This window comes from Malania oleifera, chromosome 13 (genome assembly GCF_029873635.1).
Source record: "Malania oleifera isolate guangnan ecotype guangnan chromosome 13, ASM2987363v1, whole genome shotgun sequence".
NCBI classification, from domain to species: domain Eukaryota; kingdom Viridiplantae; phylum Streptophyta; class Magnoliopsida; order Santalales; family Ximeniaceae; genus Malania; species Malania oleifera.
In genome coordinates, this window is record NC_080429.1 from 22,332,235 (window position 1) to 22,345,567 (window position 13,333).

Below are 13,333 nucleotides of genomic sequence, written 5' to 3' on the forward strand. Positions count from 1 at the left end.
CAAGCCCTAAGTTGAGACCCAAGTTCAGCTAAAGAAGTGCCCCCACTATTTTTTTTCAATCAAGACTTGCTTAAGCAATTTGAATTCTTAATTTTCTTCCAATAACATCACTGTTCCATTGAAGAACTAAACAGCTAGTAATAAATAGGAAGATATTTCCTCTCTGCATGTCCCAAAGCTGGATTTTTTTTTTTTTTTTTTTTTTTTTTTTTTTGCCCCTTTCTAGTAGGCAAGTCTCAGGAAAATTTTTATTTCATAAAAAAAACAACTAATGCAGCCTAAGAAAAGTAAAATGCCAGGAAACTATGAATAAATGACTTAATATTAGAATAATTACGTTTACTGCATCGCAGCACATAATTAAACAACTGATACCCACAATTACTCTCTGAATGCTGCTTTCCAATTCTTGGGAAACTGATATGGCTCAAATTCCTCTCGCCCCATTTCCGCAGCATCAAAATTCACTCTGTATGAATCATTACAATGATAAGTATGAGCAAAAATAGTGTAAATTTCTGCATATTAGGCTATCAAGTACTCACCTTTGAAGGGCTTTTGAATGAAACAAGTCTTATTTCAATCGGTATGGTCACGAAAATGGACAATTTTGTTGATGAAAGATCTTTCGCGGCGAAAGCTACAGATGGAAACAAAGTTACCAGTGTAAGTGCACTTCCCAATTTAAAAAATCAAAATAGGCCACAATGACCTATGATGAAAAATACCAAAATTATAGTTTAATAGCAAAATAGCCGTTTGAATAATAGTTACCAGATTTAAACAATGCATTACTTACATGACAAATGATGACACACACAGGCAAGTTAGCCCAGTTAAGAAGTGAATGAAAAATGTTTCCCAGAAGATTTCTCGATCCAGAAATATTTTCTCAGAGAAGTGCGTGACTACACCTGAAAAGAGCAATACAGTCCAGCCTGACGGCAAGCAGCTGCGAAAAGAAAATAAGGAATCCTGTAAAGAGAAATGGTTCCAGTGTAAGGTCCAATTATCTACAACACGTCATCTATACATTATCAGATGTGTTCACTGAAGAAAGAAGCTAACAACTGGTCATAGTTACAAGGGAAGTAACCAAAAGTTACAAGCGTACCTGAAAATACTGCTTAATGAATACTGCTGAGTAAATAATTCTAAAAATCATATCTTTATGTCAGTCAAGAAAATCAAGGTCAGTTACAAATATTGTACAGCAAACACAAATGCATGCAGTACGTACAACTGCAAAAGGCCTCCCTCCCTACCTACCTGCATACCTGCCAGCAGAGTAATCCTATAATTCTTGTTCTTATGGAAGTCAAAAAACACAAGACCACTAATTTTTAATCTCGACAGAACATTAACTACATAAAGAAAAAAGTGCATTAAGTACAATTCACTACAATTTGCAATATATGAACCTGGCATCAATCCTAATAGATAGACTGACCCAGTGCCCCATCTTACTCTCCAAAGAGAGCAATATCATTTGAAACATAAGATGCCGTCACTAAGAAGTAGAACTTCGATCCTAACGCTCCTCATCACCTCTCTTCATCCCTCTTACAATATTATCAAATGTAGGAGCAAGCCTAAACCACAGTTCCTTCCTGGTTGTCAGATATCGCAGCTGTTTCACAGCTTGAAAGTCATTCCAAGACTAGAATCAAGTGCAAGACACAAACGGTCAACCGTTAACAACTAATATAGCCACATCCAAGCCAATATTGATTTATCTATCAGCGATAACTCAATGCTTTAGGCAAACTAAGAAATGTTAACAATATTGGTGAGTTTCAATAGCTTTTATAGACAAGAATAGAAAGCATCCAACAGCACACTTAATTGAAGAAAAAACAAAGACGAAACAATGGCTAAACAAAGTAACTAAATAAAAAGTGCTGTCCTGACGTTCTTCAAAAGCCATATAAATTTTGGTCCTTCGAAGTTACAATTCCCATGGCATTATGTATCAGCAGCCTGATAATTTTTTCCAGTAAATATTATCATATAAAAAAATTTTATAGAAAAAGAAAATTTTATTAAGAAAAATAAGTACAAGGAGCATAAGAAATCTTCGTTAAAAGATGCAGGAAAAAATAAAAAAATAAAATCAAAACAGCACAACCAACCAAGCTGTGGTTCAGAAAATGAAAAACTCCTTGAAACATCCAGCTGCAAAAACCCACAAGCTAGATACTTAATCTATCCCAAAGCATAATCAAAGACATCCTCTTCCCAGTAAAAATACGAGCATTCCTTTGCAACCAAATCCCCTATAAAAATGCTAAAATTGCACATCTCCATAGTACCAAAGCATCTTTGCCCCTTCCAAAACCTGTAAAATAGATAGCCAAGAAATCCTCCACTGACTCTGGACACCCAACTCTCTCCAAGTAAGCCAATAAGGTTATTCTCTCCCTCCAAAAAAAAAGGAGCAATGAAGGAATAGGTGAGAAGCAGATCCTGAATTTAGAAAGAGAGAACATACATCCAGAGACAGAGCCTTGAAAGGCATCCTGCTCTGCAATTATTGTTAACTCTATTAAGAACAACCAACCAAATAAAAGCCTTGATCTTACGGGGGACTTTAGCCTTCCAAATGGATCTATGAAACAGGAAAGACAAGTTAATTTTTATTCAATGTTCAAGGAAAGAATTACAAGAATACCATGCAAAAGAATCAAGAATTCAGGAACAACAGTCTCTCCTTTCAGAAAAGAGCCTACTATTCAACAAACTTAACAAGGAGGCAAGCTCCAAAACCTCCCTATCAATAAAAGCCCTACGAAAATGGAAATCCCAACAGAAACCAGCATGTTAGAAAAAAGGAATAAAGAAATAGATTTGTTGTGAAAAGAGGAAACCTAAACAAACAGGGAAAGGATGAGCAAAGCAAAGGAACATTTTAACCCAAACTCTCATTAAAAAATGGTTCATTAAATACCTTCATTAAATCCCCCCTAACAATATCACAACAATCTTGGAAGAAAGCCATACTAAACCCATCCAGACCCAGAGCCTCTTCTCTCTCCATCTTAAACACAACGAACTTAACCTCACTTTCCTCAAAAGGCCACATCGATCACCTTATCTGGTGACTACAAATAGGGCCCCATTCCAGCCCCTCACACATAGTCCTACAAAGATCATCCTCATCAATAAATTTGCAAAAAAGAAAATCTGTAATCACCTTAGTGATTAAAGAAGAATCAGTAGTGACCTCTCCTCCCTTCAATTCCAACTCTATAATCATATTTCTCCTCCTCCTACCAAAAGCCAAACTATGGAAAAATATAGAATTATAAGTCACCTTCCCTCACCCACTTCAACTTCATCTTTTGCTTCCACATCCTCAATTCCCTAAAAATCACCTCCTCTAAGTCATTAATCAACTTTAACCTCTTCACTTTATCTCATTCCAAAAGACTCTTTTCCATCCAACGAATTAATCTCACCTAAAATAGTCTTTCTTCATCCCTCAAGTCCCCAAGAAAACCTCCATATTCCATATTTTCAACTCTTCTTTTACGCATTTTAATTTTTTCATTAACTTAAAACCTTCCCAAGCCTTCTCAACATTCTCACTCCAAACATGATTGACCAAAGATTGAAAAGACTTGCGACCGAGCCACATATTTCAAATTTAAACAGAGTTGGCCTTCAATTGAACTTACTATACTCTAGTAGAATAGAGAAATGATTCAACACTGGCCTAGATAAAACCCACTGAAAGACTAGGACATTCATCCTCTCACTCACTAGAAACAAGAACCCATCTAAACGACTAGCTACCTCTCCACCTCTCCCAACAGACCAGGAAAATAAAGAATTACCCAAAGGAAAATCACTCAACCCACAATCTCTAATAAAACTATCAATATTCTTCATACTCAAGGGAAACCTCCCAACCCCTCTATCTTCCCTAGGGAATCTCACTGCATTAAAATCTCCCCCTAAACCCACCTAGGATAACAAAAACCATAGACCATAACTCATCCCAACAAGAAGACCAAAGAACAGATCTGGAAGGACCATAGACCAATGAGAACCACCACTGCCCCTACCTTTCGCATCCAACAAAACAGACAAAGAAAAAAGAAAAAAGAAAAAAAAAACACCATGAGACTATCAATTCTAACAACAGAACAAGAGTCCCACAAGATGAGAATTCCCCCAACTGCCTCTGAGAAGGAAGAACCTCCCACTCCTTAAACCAACCCTCCCAAATAGTACAAATCACACCACCACCGTACTCAAGTTCTGTTTCTTGTGCAAAAACAATATCAGGGGAACTCCTATTCAAAATTTCCTAAATAAGACACCTCTTCCACACAGCCCTAGCCCCCTAATATTCCAGCTAATGATACTATCATACAAAATTACCACCCCCATTCAACTTATGCATACTGCCAACCAACGAAGCTTACAGTAATCAATTATAAATTGATATTTTTACAAATTTTAAGACTTTCAGCATTGGACTCACCAAACAATGGTCCAAAAACCTGGTTTACCATTAGCCACATGCATTAGGTGCATAACAAGAACAGCTGCCCTTTGTTCTCTATTATTCAATTCATAACAGAATAGTTCACTTGGCATGTTGAAATTGTCCCTGTGAAGACAGCATTGTACAACACAGTTAAAAGAATACAGAAAAACTGAAATTATCAAGGTAAGAATATAATCTTATGATGACTCAAAAAACATCCACTGTTTAAAAAGGATACTCAATGAATTAGCAAGAACTAGCCCAGCTGCACCCGCCAAACGTATCAACAGGACATTTAGCACAAGGTAAATCAAAGAAAATATAAGTAATGAATCATTTGAGCGCTTGAGTTGGTTCTCTGTTGCAACCGCATGTAGAAATGCTTCAGATGTTCCTGATGCAAATTCACAAGGTAATAGTATTATAATCTAGATTATGTTAGATGATTTCATTAATTAATATCATTAACACAAGGCAATCTTCAGATGTTCGTGAATTAATCAGCTGTCTGGAAATTGAAAGTGTCAATATTTGATAAATTTTGCAGAATTTATTGACTAAAACCAGTTTCATGACTCACTGATACACTTAGGAGACCAGAGAACAGGACTACAATTACATCACCAGACAAAACCCTAGAGGAAAATATTAACTAGCGAAAAATAAATAGGCAACATTTCTTTTCGTCACAGTAACACAACAATTAAAATAGAATGTTGTCACAATAACACAACATATTAAAATAGAATGAATTGAATAGTTAGGACGATTCAAGCTTCAAGGTGCCAAAATCTTATTGCATTACCATACTACCAATCATAGATAACACATTAAAATAGAATGTCGTCACAGCAACACAACGTATTAAAATAGAATGAATTGAATAGTTAGGACGATTTAAGCTTCAAGGTGCCAAAATCTTATTGCATTACCATACTACCAATCATAGATAGTCATAATGTCATTCCCTCTTATTATAGTATTTTCGTCTTCCATTTTTTCTTTTCTTTTCCATCTTTTTCTTTTTCTTCAAGAATATAACAAACCAAGGTTTTAAATAGTGGTAGTAGGTACCACAGCACAACTGTAACCGGTATAGTGGAAAGCAGAGTGCTATGCGAGGGGTGTAAAGACCATGAATTCTTTTTCAGGCATGCACAACCTTATCTATATTAGTGATTTGCACATCTCAAACCCCTATCCTTCCTAACAAGATTTTTTACGTATTTTGGGTCCTTTAGTTCAGCCTGCTAATATTGTTTAGTAATTAAAAAAAAAATGGTCTCGAAATAATATGGACAGAAAATTATACTTATTTTTCATTTTTTATTACTTTATGAGCACAAATATAAACAAGATTAATCATATAAAATAAGTTGAGAAGTAGATCACATCATATGATGAGTATTTCATAAATTTCAGTAATGAAATAGAATATATTATGCATGTAATATAATGCACACAATCAATACATTAGCCACAAAAGAACATAAGAAAATATCCAAAAAATAATCTATCCATATTATATACTGAAAAGGTCTTAAATTTTACATAGTGAACATCTTAAATTTTGAAGACATGCTGAATTTAAATTAACCTATATAGTAATATTATATAATCATAAAATCACAGTATCATATGCATAAAACTTGCATCCCTTATAGGTATTACAAAAACTAAGTGTAACATTGCCATCCTCATTATCATCTTATCCACCCCTTCTCTTTATATAGCAAGTTGGGATTGAAATACAAAACGAAACAAGAGAAAATGAGAAGAAAGTGGAATTTTTTACTTAAAAAAAAAGAACAGTTTCTGTGTTGTCTTTGGCAGCACTTCAAAGTTCAAAAACAAAGTGCTTATGACACTTACCACTTAAAATAAATGCTTGTGCAAAGAAGTGTTGTTTGGCATGTCCCCAAAAAAGTACTTAACAAGAAAAGGCTGAAAAAGAACTACTTCTTAAGTGGATTTTGAGAAGCAAAGAAAAATTGCTTTTTGCCACTTAAAAGTTGACACTATTCATGCACGGTGACAACTTTGTAATATTATTACTAACATAAATGAATGATCATAGATCATTTTATTATGTATTATAATATATTCTCATTAATTAGAAGATAATAACGATGAATTACATTAGTTAAAAATTATTAATTAACACCACTATTTTAATTAATAATATAATTAATTTATTAATACTGTTAATTTAACTAATAGTATATTATTATTAACATAAATTAATAATCATATATCATTTTTGTTATACATATAATATATTGTTGCAAATTAGAAAATAATGATGAATTATATTAATTAGAATACTAATTATAATTTTTAATTAAATTAATTGTTAACATAAATTAATAATCATATATTATTTTATTATGTATTATATAATATATTGTTGTTCATTTAGAAAATAAAAATAATGAACCATCTTAATAATGAGCACTTATTTGTAGATGCAATATTTATGACTTGTAGCACTTTTGTAGTTCAGCCCTCATCATATTAAGCACTTTTTTCACGTCAGTACTTCTCCATAAGTGGTTCCAAACGATTCCAAGAGTCTCATAGCAGCCATAACAGCTGCAATGACTCTGGATTTTATTACCACCACCATAGAGGTGTGTAGAGGTATGGCCCCAAAAATACATTATTTAACAATGTAACTGCTACATAAAAACATTGCATGTAACAACCAAAAGGTTGTAATGAGGAACAAAAAAAGCCTGAGGGGCTCTCAGTAAGCGAAGATGTCTAAATATTTTAGCTGTGACAATTTTATATTAAAAAAAGAAAGGGAACAAATATTCACTAACCATTCATAGCCAATACAACAACATAAAAGCAATAATATTGCAGGGCTGTGGCAGCTTCTCCATCACTCCATCTCTGACCATACAATATTCTCATGAGAGAGTAAGAGTAACTTGGGCCAAATGCCAAAGCAATGAGACCTACAAGAAACAAGGTTGTATCATGAAACCTGAAGAGAGTTTTTTTTTCTTTTCTTTGGGAAAAAGAAGGGGAGACTGCACCATATGCTCCAAAATTTAGACAAGTTGAAGAAATAAATCAAATGCACTAATATGAAATAAAATGAAAATGCATTCACCATTCACCACACATGACAACTCTCAGAATCTTAATACAACCAGTTCGGGGCCAGCTACATAATTCCTTTTTAGTCATATTTCTCTATCCAGGCCTATATTTTAAAATCATTTATGAGAGAACACATATCTAAACCCCTCCTCCCTCCACACCCACCCCCCTTCCCCCCCCCCCCCCCCCCCACAAAAAAAAAAAAAGACAAAAAAATTACAAACTACTACTACTACTACTAATGATGATGATGATGATGATAATAATTCTGCACCTAAATCATGTCAACACCACAGATACATAGAAGTGAGAACAAGAGCAGCCAAGGGAAACAAGGAGATCAGAGAATAGAAGCATGCACAAAAATCATATATAACATTGAAAAAAAAAAACTGTAGAACTATAAATCATAAACTAACACATAGTTGGCGCCAAAGAAAATCCATCCTATTATAAGTGTATAGGGACTAGTGTTTATAAGATAATAGTTAAGGTTCTTGCTGGTAGGTTGCATGTGGTTTTAAGTGATGATAATATTTCTCATGCTCAAAGTGCTTTTGTCAGGGGTACAAAATTTGGATGCTATCTTGACAGTTAATAAAATAGTGGAAGATGGTAGGAAGGAAAATAAGGGCATTGTTTTCATGGAAAGAGACAAAGTAGAGAGCGGAACAGCAAAAGTATACATGAAAGAAAAACTCAAGTAACTTCCAAATTTCAAATTCACTAGACAGTTTTTACATGAATTTAACACGTTCATAGGAAAGAGGAAAAAAATATAAACCCCTAAGACCAATTCATGTACAAAGAAACTCTACATTAGTACAAGCCTAACCAGTAACTAAACACATTTGCGTTTAGGACCCAACAAGCCTTTGCCCCTCTTCTTTAGCATTAGCCTCCAAATAGCTCAAAGTAATCCGTCCAATGGCCAACTTCCCATCCTACATCACACACTCGGTACACACCCTATCCAGCCCTAATTGTTATGGCTCAGAAAAACCAAACTAACATAATAATTTCAAAATTACTATAGCACATAAAAACCAAACTAACATAATAATTTCAAAATTACTATAGCACATAATGAAAACATATAATGCATCATTATAAATGTATATGAATGTAAAAATAGTACAATAAAATTATAATCATCAATCAGGTTAAATTTGAATGCTTTGGAACTCCATTCTCTATGTAATTTATTAATGTTCACTACTTTGAAAAAGTTTTACCTACTTATTCATGTAAATATAGCACTTCCAACTCTATTTTTTTGACCATGTAAACAATTTAGACTAGTTCAAATTGTTTTAACTTTACTTGAGCATGGCGCCATGGCCCCACTGCCAACTCTAGTCAGACTAGGTCTGGGGGCTGTCAGGAAAATGGCGAAGGCCTTTATAAATATTTCCAAAATAGGTAAATATTGTGAACAATTTATTCCAAATCAGTTGAAATTTTCAAATTTTCAGAACTTCTTAAAACAAATAACACCAAACCTGAAGATTCATACAAATCCTGTCTTTGGACCCTGCAAATTGAGCCCCTCTAAAGAACTTTAATGAAATTTTGCAGCCATTAACACAACCAAATATATCACTTCACCCAAAAGGCTAAGCTATTAGGCTGTGGACCAGTAACGAATAATGGGCAATTGAGGTGAACAACATAATTTATAACGTATAGAATATAAATATTAGCAACAAAAACTAAATGCAGGTTCTCCAATGTTCGCCAAGGGGTGGCAATCAACAGCCCAGGTGACGGAGACCCAGGGTATGGGTCAAGTCACAATAGAAATGTGGCACAGGGGCTACTGCAGTCTAAGGGATTTGAGTAGACTTGCAATCAACTATAGTTTTTGGTGCAGTAGTAGGTGCTCAATCCTACATCCAGGAAACCATGCTCTAAATACCATTTTACTTTATCTCACTTGAGCTAAAAGCTTACACTATCAGGTTTTGAACCAAAATTTTAAATCAATACTTTAACCATCTTGATCGTTTATAATTGTTGTTCACTAGACCAAAAATGTAAGCCAAGGTACAAGATGCAGCCTTCAGTTCGACATTTTCTACTTGAGAAAATAAATAAATAATGTATGTAGAGAGAGGGGGGAGAAGGATGAAGGTAAAGAAAATTAAGATATAATCAAATAAAGGAATATGGATAGTCACAAAAAATAAAGGAAAATGTCTGCGAGGCACGTGGCAAAAAAGTCAAGTTGTAAAAAAGTGAAAAAATGAGAACTCAATTTCAGCCTTTTGCTCCAAGAGGCATTCAGTCAGTTAGTCCTTCAGATTGTCCACAAATTGGATATAATAAAAAACTGTAATTTTATTTTAATTAGCTGTAAGCCATTTACTGCTTTCCATTATCTTTATCCTAAGGTCACTTATTTATAGTTCTATGTGACATGTCATCAATCTGTTCAAACATTCCTTCACTTTCCTTCTTGAATATTCCAAATTGTTCAGTGCATTAAAATGCGCATGGCTAGGATATATTTGTGGGATTTTGGACCAAAATAGAAAGATTACTACAAGTAAATATATTCACTAGAATAAGAACTACCAGGAGAAACATACCAATCAACAAAACAAGCTTCAGAGCCTCGGTAAGGCAACTTCTTAACTTCATGCTTCTACGTGGGTCTTGTCCTGCCAAGAGAAATAAATAAAACATTTTACTGATTGTCAAATATTAAACCCCCAATAATTTTTGTTCTTCTTCCAAATAGAGCCCTCCCAAATAAGTAGATAAAGGAAATAATGAATAATCTATTTTTCACTTCATCCATTTGAAAAAAAATTATGACCCATGAAAAAAATAATCAATTAAAACTGTTCAACTTTAATTGACAACGATAAATGTGTTGAATTGTTGTATCTTTCTGTTAGCTTTAGAGGCTACGTGAGCTTAATTGTCTTGTTTTGATGATAACAACCCATTAGTGGTTCTAGGTAAGCTTATCGTTGCATATCAAGTCATGGTTATTATAATTATAAATGCAAGATTAAGTAAAATAGTAATAGGTTAGACATCATCAAAAAGGGGGAGAATGTTAGCCTTGGTGGCTACACTATCATGGTTTATGTGTTTTGATGATATTAACCTATATGTGGTTTCTAATGTTTTCCATCTTTGCAGATCGTGTTTAGTACTGGTCTAGTGGCAATTACATGAAGTACTAAGATCAGAGGCAAAGATCGTACTGAGTTGACGTCGAGTATGAAGATCAAATGGACACGTACTCGGAAAGAACCCAAGCACAACCAAAGGAAGATCATTGTTGAATTATTTGTAATAAGGGTTGTGTGTGTGGTAAGAACTTGTTGTAACTCTTGTGTTTTGTTTCTTGCATGATTTCTCAGCAAGAGTGAGCAATGCACATGCATACTAGGACACATGAGTTTATAGAATGGCACTAAAATCACAAAGTCAACTTTCGTGATTTTCAAAGTTAAACTTAAGAGTTTGTCAAATGAATCATAAACTCAAATATGTTTTCAAAGGGACAAGTTTTTAACATCCTAATTTTAAGAACATTTTTTATACTCAGTCTCAATTGTGTTAAAACAAGTTTTATGTCCTAAAGGTTCAAAGAAAGTCAAGTATATTAATAAAAGGACATACTAAGCATATAAGATATCAAAATGGGTTTTCAAACGTGTTTTATTAATCAAGATATCTTATATTCAAAAGGAAACTCATTTGGACAAGTTTTAATCTTCATTAGACTTAATATATTTCATATACTTTGGTCCAGGAATGTTTTGAGTCATTAAAAAGCTTTTTGACAAGGAAAAACAAAGCAATCGTCACTACCGTATTGCAACCTTGAGTCATAAACACCCTTCGGTATTTAGGGCATAACTTTTGCTAGAAAAGTCCAAAAAGGACAATCTTAGTGTCCCTAGAAGTTAAGACAAAATGCCACAACTTTCATGTTGATGACTTTTTCTAATTCAAGGCACTCATTGACGAACACAGAGGATTCGTCGATGAGTGGCAGTGTGTCACTAGTCGACAAGAGCAGGGGACTCGTCGACGAGTCCAACAGGCAGAATGACGCTAACGGGCGGAAAACGGCTAGTTTACCAAATAAAACATCTTTTCTTCCCCCCAACGGTTAGTTAACGGCTCCTTTGGCTCTTGGGCTATAAATACAAACAATTAGACTTGTATTAATATGATTTTGAAGGTTTTTGATCATTCTTAGTGAAAAATATCATTTTATACAAAACCTAGCACATTGTATATTAGTTCTTCATTACATGTGTTCATTCTCTCTTGCTTACTTATTGTGTTTAATTCAATTTTTGAGAGAATAGTGTGAGGTTTGGGTTGTAATTTATATTTGCTCATTTAAGGAGCATTGTGTTGTATTTCCATCTTCTTGTAAGGTTGCCTGTAAAGTTCTTTGTGAACCGTTTGGTGAAGGTTCGTTGTGAACCGAAGTGAAGGCTCTTAGTAAGCACGGTAGGGATTTGTTCCCGAGTATAGGGTTTGGTATCCGAGTTGTAAGGTTTGCTCCGCCGGTGAAGGAGCGCTCATAGTAGATTATGGAATCCTTAACTTGGTGCTAAGGCGTGGACGTAGGCTTGGTGTTGAACCACGTTAAATCTCCGGTTTTCCTCCCTTCACTCTTTTATTTATGTCTTGTGCCTGATTTATATTTCATATATTGTGATATAATTACTTGTATCTTACCAAGCATTCTATTTTGTAGAAAAATACGCATTCCGCAAAAAGAGTCTATTCACCCCCCCTCTAGACTACATACTCTCGGCTAGGACGATTAACACTTTCTACTCTAAAGAAATAGTCCAACAAAAAGGTCATACCCAGTTCACAAGGCTCCCACTATGAGTGGGGTCTGGGAGAGGTGGATGTCGGCAAGCCTTACCCCCATTTTTGGAGAGGCCGCTCCCAAGTCTCGAACCCAAGACCACCCGTACCGAGGCGGAGGCACTTGCCATCGCGCCAAGGCATGGCCTCTAAAATAGTCCAACAACTTGTTTTAATTTAAATAGCCAACTTAATCTGCCTTCTATTAACTTGAAAATTGTAAATGTGAATTGGCAAATGAGAAAAGATTGTTTTGAGAGAGAGAAAGACACAGAGAGGTGTAAAAATGTAGAGATGACCTGAGAAATTTTATCCCATTTTTTTATTAAAAAGATATTACTATATATATGATTAAAAAAAGATGTGGAGAAACTTCCAATAAAATCTCAAAAACAGACCCAGTAATTTGAAATACAAATCTGCCAATTTTAAAACTCAAGCACTTAGAACTACAAGTTTGTGAAGGGAAAAAGTTGTTGGAGAACAACGAATCAAAAACCATGGCTAAGTTGAAATGTGTGTTTAAGCCTGAAGCACTTAGATCACAAGTTTGTGCAGAGAGAAGGTTTTTGGAAAATCATGAATCAAAAACCATGCCTGAGTTGAAACATACAGTGGACAAAAAAATGTCTACACCAAACAAGAGTATAACTTTCCAATATAAAATCATGTAAAGCATAAGCAATGGCTATAAGATAAAATAAAATAACAGTAGCATGTTTGAATCGCTTTCCACATAAAAGTTTATTATAAATAGGTAATAAATGAACAAAGCTGTTCATGAACAGATCAGGGTTTATATAGAAAAGACACTATTCGAGCTCATTCAGCTACTAAAAAATCCAAGCCAAGCAAAGCCAGATTTAAGTGCTT

General features: G+C 34.4%; 1 protein-coding gene across 1 annotated transcript in view; it reads right to left on the minus strand.

Annotated features, from left to right (window-relative positions):
* Nucleotides 1–293: 293 nt before the first annotated feature.
* The window catches only part of LOC131146589 (uncharacterized), a 39,652-nt gene continuing 26,612 nt past the window's right edge, over nucleotides 294–13,333 (minus strand). The window contains exons 9-15 of the mRNA XM_058096266.1: nucleotides 10,198–10,269; nucleotides 7,321–7,458; nucleotides 4,734–4,889; nucleotides 1,115–1,167; nucleotides 800–975; nucleotides 546–640; nucleotides 294–469 (exon numbers count right to left, since the gene is read on the minus strand). Of these exons, the coding sequence (XP_057952249.1) occupies nucleotides 580–640; nucleotides 800–975; nucleotides 1,115–1,167; nucleotides 4,734–4,889; nucleotides 7,321–7,458; nucleotides 10,198–10,269 (656 nt within the window). The 3' untranslated portion in view covers nucleotides 294–469; nucleotides 546–579. The remainder of the gene's footprint in view (nucleotides 470–545; nucleotides 641–799; nucleotides 976–1,114; nucleotides 1,168–4,733; nucleotides 4,890–7,320; nucleotides 7,459–10,197; nucleotides 10,270–13,333) is intronic.